Raw genomic sequence first — 16,245 nt, 5'->3', positions numbered from 1 at the left:
ACTGGGGTTGTTCCCATATGCAAATATCAGCGTGGTGTTAGTAGCCAAATTCAGAAACCTCTCTTTTCATAAGAGTCCTTCTGTGCTTGGGTTATTCTAGTGTTTGTATGCTCCCTTTTGCTGAAAGGCTAGAAACTAATGTGAAATTGTACTAAAGTAAAATGTTTTTTTTTAAGGAGGAAAGAAATTGAATTTTATAAGCAGTTTCTGCATGTTTTTTGTTTCACAAATAATGGGTATTATTCGTGAGGTGGGCTGTAGCTTTTTGGTGGTGATGTTGTGTGTTTAGAGCTGTATGCAGGGAGCATGCACTTTGAAATTAAAACTTTTAATGGGAATGGTTAAAATCCAGGTTTTGAAATTGAAAGAGTCTTTGTTTTACTGTGCTGTTGATCACTTGTAGTGTTTTGTTTGTTCTTTACTTTCTCTCTTCAAGTAAGTAGTGTATCAGGAGTGACGTGATTGCAATAGACGTGAGTGGGAGAATTTGGCTGGAGCCAGGCAAAGACTTCAAAAGTTCCCATAAGGGTTTTTTCTTAATTCATTTATGTATTTGCCTGATGCAGCAAAGTGTGCTTGTTGCATTGCCTAAATTTAATGGCAAGAATGTTTTCCCCAAAAACTAAAGAATATTTAGAGAGTTTAATAGGGAAAGACTACGTCAATTACATATCTAAGGGTACATACAGCGCTGGGTGTGTTTGTGGATACCTTGCAAACAGAAAAGATTAACCGTCTTGAGCATGTTCACAGTTGTAGTAATAAAAGATGGGATTAAACTTTTTTAAAATATACCTTTGATGGGGGATTTGGGGTAATTAGCTGGCAGTTTAGACAGCTGATGTTGACTCTTCTTAGTTGTCAGCTTTTCATGCAGTTAAATACTGTGGGACTGTACTGATAAAGCTACTTAAGATCATCCATTTCAGAAATAAGAAATTATATGCTTGCTTGAAATGCATAATAAATTAATGAGTTGGTTACAAAAGGGTGTCATTTTGTTAACTCTGATTAATTACTAGGTAAATGACAACTCAAACACTGCTGGATCTCCTGGGGAATTGCTGTCTCGCCGCTGTGTCAACCTCCTGAAGACGGCGTTACGGCCAGACATGTGGCCCAAGTCGGAGCTGAAGTTGCAGTGGTTTGATAAGCTGCTAATGACCGTGGTGGGTGACGGGCTGGGGCTGGGGGGCCTTAGGTTTCACTAGCACGTGTTGATAGAATGCTAATGATCTCCGGGTGCTGATTTTTAAGGAATAACTTCCTGTATTTGATTTTGAAATAAGTTGTAGTTTGCTTGCTTGGATGGCCTGCTGGTTGCTGCTTTTTTTTGGGTTCTGTTAGTAGAGTTTTACAAATTGAGATTGCTTTTCATTAGTTCCTAGTTGTCTGACTACATAATGGTAACATGAAGTTCACAGAAAGGCTGGCTTCCTGTATTTGATGATACAACCTATTTTGTTTATCATCTGTGTGCTGTTTGTGTGCTCTTTGCTTATATAGTAAGATTTTCTACACCTGTTTTATTTGTATCGTGCTATTGAATAGACTGGCAACTCTTACTGTGTTAAACTTTTAGGAGCCCTCTTGGTGTCACTTTCTTGTTTCTTTGAAAAAAGGAGTAATGTATATCCTACTTACGGAAACGTTAAAGTGTCCAAGATAATGTGAAAATTCACTGTGGTCCATTTTTTCCAAGTGTGCTCTGCTTTTACAACGCTGGTGTCTTTGTGGAGATCGACATGAAACAGTGCTAGTGTAGAAGCCTCAACCTTACTCCAGAATGTCAGCAGATTTGATCTGGAATTACTAATCTGTGTAATACATGTGTGATTTTTTTCCCCCTCACCCACTTTTTCTCTGTGCCTTCTTCAGGAACAACCCAATCAGGCCAACTTTGCCAACATCTGCACTGGCTTGGAGGTGCTGAGTTTCCTGCTGACGGTGCTGCAGCCCCCGGCGGTGCTGAGCAGCTTCAAGCCGCTGCAGCGCGGCGTCGCCGCCTGCATGACCTGCGGCAACACCAAGGTCCTGAGGGCAGTGCACAGCCTGCTGTCCCGCCTCATGGGCATCTTCCCCACAGAACCAAGTGCGTGGCATTTTCTTCCTCCTTTTAGCCTTTATTGCTGCATAACTTCAGTGACTGAGGGCGGGGTGGAGACACTCCGTGCAACGTGCCAATATCCTGTTTTATGATTCCTGCGTTTAATGGTCCATTTTAGCTTGCACTTCCAACCTCTGTTTAAAAAAAGAAAAGCTGAAATAAGTAGTCATGTGGAATACATCATTATCCATTGACATAAAAGCTTAATAACCTGTGGCTGTCATAACTGTGGTTCAAGAAGCGCATGCTGTAAATTTAATGTGTTTTTGTGATTATAGTTTTTCAGCTTCAGAAGTGCAATTTTTTAGTTGTTAAGCTTTGCTGTTTTGCTAAAACAAGGGAGATAAGAGTGTAAAAAGAAAGAAGTAATTTGCCGTGTCTTAATAGAAACTGATTTAGATGACTCTTTTTTTTTAAAAAAAATAAATACCAAAAACTTAATAATCTCTGACTTCTCAGAGACACGGCGCTAGGTAATAAAGCTGTTTATATAAATGAGGGATCTGCTTGTGTTACCGTGGTTTATTAGCAAGGGGAAGGGCCGGGGAGGGTATAGCTGAGTGTGTGTTCTGTGTGCCTGTTGTGTGGCTGATGTCACCAAAAGTAACACATCTCTCTGAACGCCGCAGGTACCTCAAGCGTCGCTTCAAAGTACGAGGAGCTGGAGTGCCTTTACGCTGCCGTTGGAAAGGTCATTTATGAAGGACTTACTAATTATGAGAAGGCCACTAATGCTAACCCTTCCCAGCTCTTCGGTGAGTCCCACATCTCTGGCAGACATACAAGGAGTGTGGTTCAGGAGTCGGGGTCGGTCACAGGCTTTTGTTTTCCAACTGGAAACCGGAATGTGGTGTCGCACAGAGGGAGCTGTGGGAAGCGTTTGGGACTGACCCGAGGGCTGAGCCTGGGCTGTCTCTCACTGTGGGTGAACTTTCTTAGAGAGTTCAGCATTTCAGAGCATATGTATTGCTAAAGCTGGTTGGTTTCCATGTGTGTGGGTAAGCTCACGTTAGGAGGGGCATCGTTAACAGCTCTGTAATTGAAGGCACTGTGACCTTGTAGGCATCCTGCATTCGTAAACTGTGCCAAAATGACTTGTTTCAATGCTGTTAACTTCTTCAATCTGCAGTAACTGATTTATGAAACTATTAAGTTTCTAGATTAGAAAACCAGGATTGTATATTTTTTTTATTTTTAATTACAAAACCCAGTCCTATTCATGTAAAAGTTTTGCTACTTTTTGCCACTAAAACAAATGTGCAACTTTAGGAGTAGTTTCATTTTGCCTCGTTAACTATATTCCTTTTTTTTTTCCTTTAAGGTCTTGGAGAGGTATCTGCTCTCAGTTCCTCTCTTCCTGTCCTCCCTTTCTCCCTCTTGCCCTCCATCACGCTCCATCACACAATTATGTACAGAACTTTCAAATATTTTGCTTAATGCAAAAGTAACTTTTTGGTCTTAGACTAAAGACTAAACCTTAGACTGAAGTTGAGACTGAAATTTTTCTTCAGATCCATCCAGATTTCTGGTCTTTGCAGCTGGGGCAGTCCCAGAGCGCTGTGGTGGCAGGACAAAACACAGTCAGAACGGTTCCTGTGCTCTTTCATAGAAGGACAACATCCACATTGAACACCTGTGTCTCACTCCTGTCGTACTCAGCACAATTTTCACTCCCTCCCTGTTGTTTTTCCCCGCAGGCACTTTGATGATCCTGAAGTCTGCCTGCAGTAACAACCCCAGCTACATCGACAGGCTGATCTCCGTGTTCATGCGGTCCCTGCAGAAGATGGTCAGGGAACACCTGAACCCACAGGCGGCTGCAGGGACAGCCGAGGCAAATACAGGTACATTCCATGGGCTAAGGATGGTAATGGTTAAAAGTATTGCAAATATTGGATTTTCTTCATCCTAAAGGGACTCGGATGGTTCTGTAGGGTTTTGTGCCATTATTACACGTTGAAAAATACTGCGGCGTTAGTGAGAAATATTACTGAAGTAGTGAAGGAGAAAAATACACTTTGAGTTCCTTTGAATTCCTTTGAGTTTGAATACCAGAATTTCAGTATTAACCCAAACATTTCAGTCAATAGTGAATATTTGTTGAGCTACAACATACATAAAAATACTGAGATTCTTTAATTCTTGAAGAGTGTGTAGTGTTGAGGGGAGAGGAGATGAATTTTTTTTTTTATTGTTCTGTGCTTTCACTTTTTTTTACTTTTTTTTCCATTTCTTCCTATTGGATAATTTAACGAGCAGTTGTTCCAATATTAACTTGTTAGAGTGGATGCTTTTGTTTTTGTCTTAAAATAGCATCTTTTTCAGTCTGTACAATTCTGTCTGTCATCAAATGAATTAAGTCATGAGTCATTGAAAAAAATAATCAGATGTTCTTGTAGAAGAAAATTCAATGCTAGTAAAGAGCACAGTAATTTATTAATGAAGAAGCTACTGAAGAAAATCCTTGGAAAGAATTGCTGCTGCTAGATTACCAGCCCATATTTTAATTAGGAAAATGAGAATCATGTGAATTTTATTAACACTGAGAAACAATTGGAAAATGATTAAACCTGACAGATAAGCAGGTCAGGAAATTACCAGAAGGGAGTAGGTGTGCTGCATCTCAGGTATTTCTTTCACGAGTGGAGTTGCAGTTTTTCAGCACTGGGCTTCTCTACTACCTTTTACCAGAGATCTGCTGAAATGCCACCACATGGGCTTTGGGACTTTGAATGGAGTTGGGGTTTTTTTTTGGAAAGAGTCTGTCCCAATTGTTAAGGAATGGAAAGTGATAATACTGAAAACATTATTTCCAGGCAACAGATATTATTGTTGCTATTTTAAAAATTACAGCATCTTACCTTGAAAATGTCTTGACTCAGTGTCTTAATAGGTGTACACACAATCCCAATCCCTTTTCCATCCGCAGCAGGTACAAGCGAGCTGGTGATGCTGAGCCTGGACCTTGTGAAAACTCGCCTGGCTGTGATGAGCATGGAAATGAGGAAGAATTTTATACAAGCTATTCTAACCTCTCTCATTGAAAAATCTACTGATGCCAAAATCCTTCGTGCAGTGGTAAAAATAGTGGAAGAATGGGTGAAAAACAATTCCCCAATGGCAGCTAATCAGGTAAATTGAGAAGATAAAGTCATTATTGCTCTCAAATACTTCAGTAACTATAACTCACTGCTAGAATTCAGCAGGTTTGGACAGTGAGGTGGAAGGGTCATTAATATGTTTAGAGGCCCTCGATGAGGTTTGGAATATTTAGCATCCCCTGTGCAGGTTACTGGAGTTAAAGGTACTTAGTGTTTTGTAGGCTTCTCTCAGGTGTCTGATCCCCAGTGCTGTTTTGCTGAGAACTTGTTTTAAAGTAAAAGTTTTAAAATATGTTTCACATGAACTTGGATAGAGAGATCATTCAGGAGGAGATGACTAATGCTGGTTTAAATCTGGTTATTCCTGTAACATCTTGTGGCCTCCTCAATTTGCCACATTTTCTGTTGGGAGTTGAGTACCTGACAATCTGGAGCTGTATAAAAGGTTTTAAAAATACATGTTAGATTTTTGCAATCATTGAACAACTTAAACCTGCTTTTACTCATGATTTTAAAATTCTCTAGCATATATTAGAAGGATAAATGCTTGAGTTATTTTTCTTTCCAAGAACTATGACCTACCAAGCTGTTTTTCAGTACTTTAGAAGTGAAAGAGTGATATAAAGGATGGCTGAGGTGTACTTTGAATGCGCCAATTCTCTGCTTAAGATGAATTGACAAAATTAATCATGTCTTCTTTGAACACAGACACCCACTCTCCGGGAGAAGTCCATTTTACTGGTGAAAATGATGACTTACATTGAAAAGCGTTTTCCAGAAGACCTTGAATTAAATGCCCAGTTCTTAGACCTTGTTAACTATGTCTATAGGTAATTATAGCAATTAATCATTTATTGCAGCTTATTGGTTCATAATTTGTACCATATATGACCTGTATAACATGCCATCAATCTTCTTAGGTCTGAATTAAGTGATTTCCGCCCCCTCCACCCTCCAAAATGCAAAATGAGTTCATTTCACTGAGACCACATTGTGTGTTTATGAAAGACAATTTGAAAATAGAAGTTCCTTAGAAAGTTTAGTGGAGCCAAAAAGAAAATCCTATCTCCACTGCCCTGATCTCTTCCTTTCCCAAGGTACCAGGGCACCCTTGTAGCTGACTGTATTCTGGACACTGTGGTCTTTGTGTACACATCTTTTCACATCTGAATTATTTCTCTTGGAGTTTTATTGTAAATTACACTTTCAGGAGAGTTACTGTGCAAGCTAAACTGGCAGGTTTTGTAACATGATGAAACAATGAGAACAGTTACCTTATCAAAAAAGGCGGGTATTTAATGTTGTGCTGACAATTCCCATTATTTTGAGTTACTGTGCTTGAGCTGCTGCTTGTTCTGGTTACCTGTGCAAGGCCCAGCTGCCAGGGGCTGTGCGGTGCCATTTGGCATTTCAAGCAAGATACAGATATGGCTGAAATTATGTCAAAATTGTGATAAGATTTTATCCTGAAAGAGTTTTTGTGGTAGTTTTGGGGCAGTTTTCTGACAAGCAGCACTATTTTCTTCTCTGTTGCTCTGGAAATGCTGCACCTGGATGCACACCACCTCCTGTGGGCTTCTGCAGAGTGTCACCTCTTGATTTTCAGTATTTTATATACAAACCATAGAAGGCTTCTCTGTCTAATGTCTCTGTCATTTCATCTTTGTTCATTTTAGGGATGAGAACCTTTCTGGAAGCGAACTTACTGCTAAACTCGAGCCGGCCTTTCTCTCGGGTTTGCGTTGTGCCCAGCCACTCATACGAGCCAAATTTTTTGAGGTCTTTGACAATTCCATGAAACGTCGTGTTTATGAGCGCCTGCTCTATGTGACCTGTTCTCAAAACTGGGAAGCAATGGGAAATCACTTTTGGATAAAACAGTGTATCGAGGTAGGGGAATTATTTGTATCAGAAATACAATTGCAATTTGAGAAATATATTCCCTACTTTTCTTGGCTGTGTGTAGAAGCATTAAGCAAAGTGTGTCTTGTAGTATGTATTATCTGTATCAAAGCTAAAAAGACAAAGTCTGCTGTCTCATAACTCCAGTGGTGCTTAAAAATCAATACATTGTCTAAGTCATGAAATACCATGCTGGTACTGGAAAGTGGCTTTAAAATCTATTTTCTATGTGAAAAGCTTAGTGACCAGCTTAATACTTCTTAAGAAAGTCCATCTCTTATAAATGATGGTGATTATAAAAAAATTTGAGAGTTGTGATAGTAGATGATTTTAAAAAACCATTAAGACTTGAGTGTCTGTGCCAGTGGTGTGACAACCGTCAGGTGGGATTGCATTGAAATGAAATTGCATTGTTGGGTGGTTTATTTAAAACCAACTTTTTTTTTCTCTAAAACAATTTGCATATTAAAACATGAGTTTAAAGTGATCGTGAGGATAACTTTGTACTTGTAAAAGTATTAGAACTCCTCCCAGAGAGATAAAAACCAGCATTGTGGGGGTTTTCTGTGTCCTTTTTGGGAGGTCTTCCATTGTGATGGGGAGAGTCTGTGGACTTTAGCTGATTGAGGGCACTAAAAATACATGTTAAAAAGCTCAAAATACAGATTTTAGTCATAGAAGATTCCTGTTTATTCAGCATACAGTGATGTTTTCCTTGAAATACTACAGTAGAAGGTATATTTCATACCTCTCCTTTTTGATACAGTGATGTTTTCCTTGAAATACTACAGTAGAAGGTATATTTCATACCTCTCCTTGCTTTTTGCTGTCCCAGCTGCTGCTGGCGGTGTGCGAGAGGAACACGACCATCGGGACGAGCTGCCAGGGGGCCATGCTGCCCTCCATCACCAACGTCATCAACCTCGCCGACAGCCACGACAGGGCCGCCTTCGCCATGGTCACCCACGTCAAGCAGGAGCCTCGGGAGAGGGAGAACAGCGAGTCCAAAGAAGAGGTAACGTAGGCAAGATACTGGAGAAAGAGAAATCTCTGGGATGGAAGATAGCTCTTCCTGCTTTCGCATCAGATCGGTTTGGAGAGTCTGTCTGGAAGATGATGTTCAGAGTCAGTGTGTCTTGCATTGAATACCTTGCATTTTAGTCACGCAGGGGTTTCTCAGAACGGGTGTTCAGTCATTTACCCCTTTCTTTGCTATAGCATTTCTATACCTGAACCTGCAGAACTAGCAGAAATAAACAGTGAGACCTGAAATAATTTGGTTGGGAGGGTATTTTCTATTTGTTCGGGAAAAAAAAAGCAAAAGTACTTAGAAACTATCTGCATGCTTTGAGTTGTTTCCTTCTGTCCAGGATGTTGAAATAGACATTGAACTGGCTCCGGGAGATCAGACCAGCACGCCTAAAACGAAGGAGCTTTCCGAGAAGGACATTGGCAACCAGCTGCACATGTTGACCAACCGACACGACAAATTTCTTGACTCTCTCCGAGAAGTGAAGGTTGGTACAGGTCCTTTGTTTCCTGACAAATCATTTTACTGCTGAAATCTTCAAACTGACCTGACACGCTTTTTTTAATCTGACATACCTGATTTTTTAGCTGATTTTTTTTCCTGAAGACATCTCTTATAATCTGATGTAATTTCTTGTTTGCATAGGGAAAAAATTGTTAAATGTTACTGTATCACCTTCCTACAAAGCTAAATTTCATCCTCCTCCATCTGTAAGTGTATTTTAACTGTTCAGTTAAGAAAATCTTGGTAGCAAAGATGGGGATCAAAAAGTGTATCAGCATCTTTTCTTTAAATAAATTTCTAAGAAGATAATTTTAGCTGAAAGCTTTGTTGAAATAATTGTCCCAGTAGTAACAGCTCTGTCCAATTAACTTGATCATTGCAGTTACCAGTCATCAACTGCTTTCCTTTTTTTTTTTTTTTTTAAATGGTTACAGTAATGAATCAAAATCTCAGTCACCATCAGGATAAGATTACACTCATGTCTGTAGTGCTAAGGGAAACATAGTTTTGATATGTTGGTTGGAAAAAGCATTTCATTACTGTTTAAACAACTGTATAACTGTGGACTGGTTTTCCATAGTATTAACTGTATTTTTCCCATTTCTCTTTCTTTTTGATCCTAGACTGGAGCGTTGTTGAGTGCCTTTGTTCAATTATGTCATATTTCCACACCTTTAGCAGAGAAGACTTGGATACAGCTTTTTTCACGACTTTGGAAAATCTTGTCTGACAGACAGCAACATGTGAGACTCTGTCTTTGTAAATGCCCGGTGTTTCAGGAATATGTGTTTGTGTGATAAATGGCTTGTTCGCTTGCTTTGGGAAGTTTGCCCTTCTTTGTGAGTAGTGAATGCTGTGTGCCTCTATCAGTACTTCTTTTGAAATAAATAGGGACCTTGAGTTTACAAAGAGAGATACACTTACCAAATGATTGTTCCCTGTATTAACAAGAATCTAAATTCTCTAATTGAGGAATCTGAACAATCAGATAACTGTCCTGTCTGTTTTTTCCCCAGGCTCTAGCAGGTGAAATAAGCCCTTTCCTGTGCAGTGGCAGCCATCAGGTGCAGCGGGATTGCCAGCCCAGCGCGCTGAACTGCTTTGTGGAAGCCATGTCACAGTGTGTGCCCCCCATCCCCATCAGACCCTGTGTCCTCAAGTACCTGGGTAAAACTCACAACCTCTGGTTTCGTTCTACGCTGATGCTGGAACATCAAGCCTTCGAGAAAGGACTGAGTCTACAAATAAAGCCTAAACAGACAACTGAATTCTATGAGCAGGAAAGCATAACTCCTCCTCAACAGGTAGCGTTCTGTTAATTGAAATACCTTATGAAATGGGAAGAGAAAAACCCAGGGACAGTGTAGTACAATAGTATCAGAGGATCATTTGGGTTGGAAAAGACCCTTAAGATCATTGCTGGGCTAACGGTTGGACTCACTGTCAAGTTAGGTACCTCTAACCCATGTCCCTCAGCACCAGCTCTACATGAATTTTAAATTCCTCCAGGGATGGTGACTCCACCACTTCCCTGGGCAGCCTGTTCCAAGGCTTGATGACCCTTTCAGTGAAGGAATTCTTCCCAATATCCATCTGTGCTTGGTGGTTAGTAATTGCTGGTCTTCTGGAGTTTTGAAAAGTTTATAGAAACACTTCTCTATTTCCCCATCTTTGCCTTGGTGCAGAAGGTGTGGTTTTGCTGCCTATTCTGCTTTCTAAGGGCAGTTGACCGTGTGCTTTCCATTCCAGGAGATCCTGGATTCCCTTGCTGAGCTCTACTCCCTGCTGCAAGAAGAGGACATGTGGGCTGGGCTGTGGCAGAAGCGCTGCAAATTCCCCGAGACGGCAACAGCTATTGCCTACGAGCAGCACGGCTTCTTTGAACAGGTACTCCTGGGTTAGAAGGGCTTTGAGGCGTTCCACTGGCAGGGTGAATATTCTGGTCAGCCAGAAAATACTCTGAATGTTAATAAAAAGCTTGAGTCTTCTAAAATGGGAAGTGCACAGCTTCTCTGCTGGCTATAGTAGTAGTTTAAGGCCATGTAATACCTAGATAAAGTGAGATTTTTGAGCACATCCATCAGTTTTTCATGAAATCTATAAAGCTGCCAAATAATGACTATATTCACGAGTTAACACATTTCATGTATTTTGTTCTTTAAACTTAGAATTTATAAAAGCTTTCTTATAACTTTTTTAAAGAAAAGAATGTTGAGTTAATGTTTATATAGTGGATGGAAAAATGTGATGGTTTAAATTTTATTCAGGCACAAGAAACTTACGAAAAAGCAATGGAAAAGGCTAAAAAAGAGCACGAACGGAACAATGCTTCCCCTTCCATCTTTCCTGAGTATCAGCTCTGGGAAGACCACTGGATTCGGTAAGGCTTTAAAGCTGATGTAGAACAAGTGTTTTTCCCTGCAGTAGCAGCATAATCCCCTGCTGCTTTAAAGCATTAGTTACGAGAATAAACTTGGCTCAGGACTTAGCTCAGATACAGGGAAACTTAGGGGAATGAAAGAAGCTATCATTTTTATTCCCTTAAGACCCTCAGAAGTGATATGCCTGAAGTGTTGTAAAAATGTAATTTGTTACTGATGGAAAAGACTGGAGCTAAAATTTGTTTTTCCTATTTAAAATGGTTGCTCTGGGAGACACAAAATGCAGCTCTTCCCTGTTCACAGATTTCTGTATTATAAATGGTAATAAATAAAATTGAAAAAAAAAAATCTTCCCACCTGGATAAAACTTTTGCAGAGCTTGCAGAGCTGCTCACAGGCAAACAGATATGCAGATAATACTCTGATACACAACATTTACAGTCACTTTTATTGAAAGTTTATTTTTTTGGTAACCAAACTGAGAATGTTTCGACTTTTGTAGTTGCTCAAAAGAATTGAACCAGTGGGAGCCTTTGACAGAATATGGCCAATCGAAAGGTCACATAAACCCTTACCTGGTACTGGAATGTGCGTGGAGGGTCTCAAACTGGACTGCCATGAAGGAGGCTCTGGTGCAGGTGAGTGAGGGCTTTTCATTCTCATGTTTAGTTCTGTTGTTCATGTTAGTGATTCCAGGTCTGACAGCCCAGCGCTGGCCTTCAGCTGGGCTGCTCTGGGGAAGCTTTCTGTGTGTCCCAGCACACAGCTGGGGGGTCTGGCAATCGAAGCATGTAATTTCGACACAAACTTGCTTCTCTTTTCTCTCTGTTTATAAAGCTGTGCTGAGAAAGAAATTCAGCCAGGGCAGGTGAAAGATTGGGTGATTCTAAGATCCAGTGCCACCCCTTGCCCTGGGCAGGGGCACCTCCCACCGCACCAGGTTATTCAAAGCCCCATCCAACAGTTGTTTCCTCTAAGTTCCTTAAGTTGTCTGATTCCACAGAACATCAAATGAGTTTGGAATTTTCTGGTGTTCCAAGGTTTCCTCAGAAGCTTAATGAATCAATGATTATACTTTTATAATTTAATGTGAAGTTTCCAGAGCCATGAAGTCCTTTGAGTTGGGAGGGACCTCTGGAGGACAGCTGGTGCAGTGTTCCCTTTGGAGCAGGGTCCATGTAGCTGACGTTGCCTTCTCTGTTTCCATATCTCTAAGAATTGAGATGCCACAGCCTTTCTGGGTGTATTCTTCATCTGCAGAGGCAGAGACGTGCCCTGCCTGTTGTATGTTGGTTCAGAAACCAGCATGGTACGTAGCTGCTTTGTTAGGACCTGAGGAGCTTGTGTGTGGCAGCGAGGGAGTTATCATCTTCGTTTGGTAACGGATAATGGGGATTGTTTGTGCTTCCCTGCTGCTGACCTTCCTCATTCATTACAGAGTTCATTATTGTCTTCTGCTTGTAATTCATTTTGCTGAACAGCGTGCACTTGTAAAACATTTAACCTTCCCTTTGTCCTTTCTGATGTCACTCCCGAGACGGCGTGTTCTGTGCCATCCCTGTGCTTGGGGAATGGATGTTTGGTGGCATTTTGCTGCCACAGAGCAGGTTGGAGGCAGAGGACGTTCTGCAGGCAGAAAATCACACTTTGAATGGTCTAAATGTGGAAGATCTTTTCCCTTTCCAAATGTTCATAAATATTTTTTTTGGAGAATAAAGTATAAATGGCTGGGGAAACATGCTGTGAATGACCCTTCCCTTTTCTGAAAGGATGCCACAGAAAATCTGTAGGTAGGTATTTTTATCTGAGAGCAAATCAGGATGAATTCTTCCACATGCAAACAGCTGGCCATATTTCGGTGTCCTCCTCCTCATCCTCTCTTAGGCATCTTCTCCCAGCTGTTCTAAGAACCATCCCAAGTGGACAAGCTGGTGGTTCTTGCTCTTGAGGTTGCTATGGAATGTCTGGCTGTGCAGCCACCGCGGGCTTCTGGGGACAAATGACACACTTGTGTTGGAGTCACCAGGAGATCTTTTCAGGGACTTTTTTCTTAACGGTATCACTGTTCTATAGAAGAATGAAAAGTTTGGGTTTTTTTAATTTTTAGTAAATAGACCCTCTTTTCATGGTGGGTTGGGTTGTTTGTCTGTGGTAGTTGCTGTAGGAACACGACCCAGAGGCAGAGCTGTGATGTGGAAGGCAAGAACGCTGCATTAAATCCCAAGTGAGAGGAGCTGCTGCTCTGCCTTGCACCCTCGCTATTGAGTGTCACACTACTGCACTTGCCAGAGTTTGAAATGAGAGGGTGAATTGCAGATTTAGAATGTAATTCTAGTGAGGAAGCTCTGAGCAGAGCCTTAGGCTGTGTTTTTTCATATTGCAGAGAGAGCGCCAGGAGAATTAGCCCCTCAGTTGGGGTTTGTTGTTTCATCAGTCCTCTTGAGTCTGGAACCAGCACCTACCAGTCCACAGGGTTACATATCAAGTTGGAAGGTGACTGTCTGGTTCCATAATATTTGCAAAGGCTAAAACATGAGAAATGCTGAGCATCCTTTCATCCCAGTACCTTGCAGGACTGAGTTCCCCGCAGCGTGCGATGGGACAAGTTTCCCTGGCCTGACAAACAGCCCCAGTGTGCCTCTCCCACTTCCTTCAAAATCAGACCCAGTATTGCATTTTCTAAAATGGTGTATGTGTACTCCTCTGTAACACTTCTTTTGTCGGAAGGGAGAATGGATAGATGCAATCAGTATGTTTGCTTTAAAGGCTGAACTATGAAACCAGTAGTTGTTTAATTAATTAAAGGCAGCGCTGTCTTTTTATGAAACCTAAATTAAGGGTGTCCAACCATTGCAACGTTTGAAATGGAATTTTTCAATATTTGTAGTACTGATGGTTCCAATTAAATAGGTGTCTCTCAAAATGGATTGTATCATTTATCAGTCCATGTGAAGCCAAGTCTGTAAGTAGCAAGCTGCGTATGCTGCAAAAATTATCTTATAGGTTATATTTACATTTTAATTAACTTCTTTTGTCCTGATGACAATTGGTATTTTGTGTCCTGTTTAAGTATGCAACTTCAGCGGCTAATTATAGAAGTAACATTATTTGAGAACCCCTTAAGCCTGAAATGAGACCAGTATTGTGCAGTGTGTTGCAGCGGTGAGGTGGGGTGCAGTGGGTGGTGTCGGCTGGGGCTGGGGGAGATCTGTGGGTGGGAGGGAGTGACAGCCAGGAGTGATGGCCTGCGGTGGGAGGCAGTGGGCTGGTTTCAGTAATGAGACATTCACTAACGACTGAGGGGAAGGTGCTGCTGGAGCCAGAAATGGAGCTTTTGGGGCCCTACTCAGGCTCTTGTAGAAGTGTCAGGACACGTTTGCATAAACATGAGCACGGGAAAGAGTATCTGATTCTGTGCTGCTGTACTCGCCATTCCAGTTTATGGAGAGCCTTTAACGTGGCTGTTCTCTATCCAGTTCCATGGTTGATTCACAGGGAGGTCAGAAAGGATGGCAAATACATATCAGTTTGTGTAAATCTTTGTGAAACATTTTTAATAATCTCCCTATTAAAGTTGAGCTATTAAAATAGCAAGCGGCCTTTGATAGGACCCGAGACTCGTTGCCATTTGCTCACATTGCCGTTGTGTTTAATGATCCAGCAGATAATGTAATAAAGAGAGAGATTATTTTCACTGGGTAAGTGTGAGGTTGCTACCTGGCAGTTTCTCTTTGCTGGCTCAGGCGTAAAAGTCAGTTGAGGATAACAGAAATAACAGTTGTTAGCGGTGAAGGTACAACAAGAAGGCAGTGCCATTAAGGGCACTGTGCAGCAGAAGAGAGAGAAGTCAAGAAGTTGTAGGTGTGAGGCCATGGTGTCGGGCAGCGAGCAGGGGTCCTGCAGGACTCCTCCAAAACCCTCCCAGAACGGCACCGATGGTGGCCACGGGCACTGCCACGCTGTGATTGAGGAGCTGGCCTGCCCGTGCCCATGCCTCAGGGAGCTCCCACTCCTCTGGGGACACAGATATTGATATTTTAATCTGATATTTTTAGAAAATGAGCTAATCTTTATGAAAAATAAAGCTGAGTGTTTGCTTAAGAAGACTCTTCAAATAATAATTTAAAGAAGTCTGCACTTGAGCACGAGTGCTGTGGCTTAGACTCCTTTCCGTGTCGTTCCCAGGTGGAGCTGAGCTGCCCGAAGGAGATGGCCTGGAAGGTGAACATGTACCGAGGGTACCTGGCCATCTGCCACCCCGAGGAGCAGCAGCTCAACTTCATCGAGCGCCTGGTGGAGATGGCCAGCAGTTTGGCCATTCGGGAATGGCGGCGCCTTCCTCACGTCGTCTCCCACGTCCACACTCCCCTTCTCCAGGTAAGAGCAGAAAGTGGTTTATTGTTTATCGACAGGTGCTTTCTCCTGGCAGGTTTCAGAACTTTTAGTTTGTTTATCGACAGGTGCTTTCTCCTGGCAGATTTCAGAACCTTTAGGAGCAGTGAGCATAAAATACTTTACTGTGTAGTACTGATTGGTTTTTCATAATGCTTTTTGTTGTTTTTTTTTGTTAAAAGTTGCACTGTGTAGTACTGATTGGTTTTTCATAATGTTGTTTGGTTTTTTTTTTGTTAAAAGTTGTAGAATGTGCATTTGGGTTTGGATTCCTTTTAAAGTGTGTTAGTTTACCTGACTCCGTTCTGTTTGTGGCACACAGAAGTAGCTATTTAAAAATTGATCAGGTGGCTCAGCTTTTTCTCTGGGCTAATGCACAATGTGCTGCTGCCTGGAGATTGGGAACGTTCATGGGTTCTGAAGTGAGGTCTGGTTTGGGTGGGTACTTTGCATTGTTATGCGCAGAAATGTTGAAATAACCTCCTAAATGTTCTTCTTAGTTAGACATGTTAAATGCGGGATGGAATTTTGTCTCAAAGGGAAAAGTGTGTTTAGAAATGGTGGTGTTTGTGTGAATAGCAGCGTTCTCAATGGGCCAGGCAAGTCCTGAACGTCCTGTCACTTTGGCGTTACGGTCCGAGAACCAAAAACTGTGAAAGGGTGTAGTTGGTGAAGGATTTTCACCTTTAGCAAAAATACTGTAGATCCTGGCCAACGTGAGCCTTACCCATTCCTTGGCATTTCTACATTCTGTGGCTGAAGGGTGATCCTTGCTCCCCTCCTCTGCTCTGGTCCCAGCTCCAGGAGAGACAATCATCGCTTTTCACT

At 41.6% G+C, this 16,245-nt stretch overlaps 1 protein-coding gene across 1 annotated transcript in view; it reads left to right on the top strand.

The window, feature by feature from the left end:
• TRRAP (transformation/transcription domain-associated protein) overlaps positions 1-16,245 on the top strand; it is a 72,424-nt gene that overhangs the window by 31,433 nt on the left and 24,746 nt on the right. The window contains exons 43-57 of the mRNA XM_014951412.1: positions 1,023-1,169; positions 1,879-2,092; positions 2,737-2,862; positions 3,805-3,951; positions 5,037-5,239; positions 5,917-6,038; positions 6,885-7,098; positions 7,946-8,125; positions 8,481-8,627; positions 9,268-9,387; positions 9,661-9,948; positions 10,394-10,531; positions 10,912-11,024; positions 11,528-11,663; positions 15,211-15,402. Coding sequence (XP_014806898.1) covers positions 1,023-1,169; positions 1,879-2,092; positions 2,737-2,862; positions 3,805-3,951; positions 5,037-5,239; positions 5,917-6,038; positions 6,885-7,098; positions 7,946-8,125; positions 8,481-8,627; positions 9,268-9,387; positions 9,661-9,948; positions 10,394-10,531; positions 10,912-11,024; positions 11,528-11,663; positions 15,211-15,402 — 2,487 coding nt within the window. The remainder of the gene's footprint in view (positions 1-1,022; positions 1,170-1,878; positions 2,093-2,736; positions 2,863-3,804; positions 3,952-5,036; positions 5,240-5,916; positions 6,039-6,884; positions 7,099-7,945; positions 8,126-8,480; positions 8,628-9,267; positions 9,388-9,660; positions 9,949-10,393; positions 10,532-10,911; positions 11,025-11,527; positions 11,664-15,210; positions 15,403-16,245) is intronic.

This window comes from Calidris pugnax, unplaced genomic scaffold, assembly GCF_001431845.1.
Source record: "Calidris pugnax isolate Ruff unplaced genomic scaffold, ASM143184v1 scaffold198, whole genome shotgun sequence".
NCBI classification, from domain to species: domain Eukaryota; kingdom Metazoa; phylum Chordata; class Aves; order Charadriiformes; family Scolopacidae; genus Calidris; species Calidris pugnax.
This window is presented reverse-complemented; position numbering and strand designations above follow the sequence as displayed.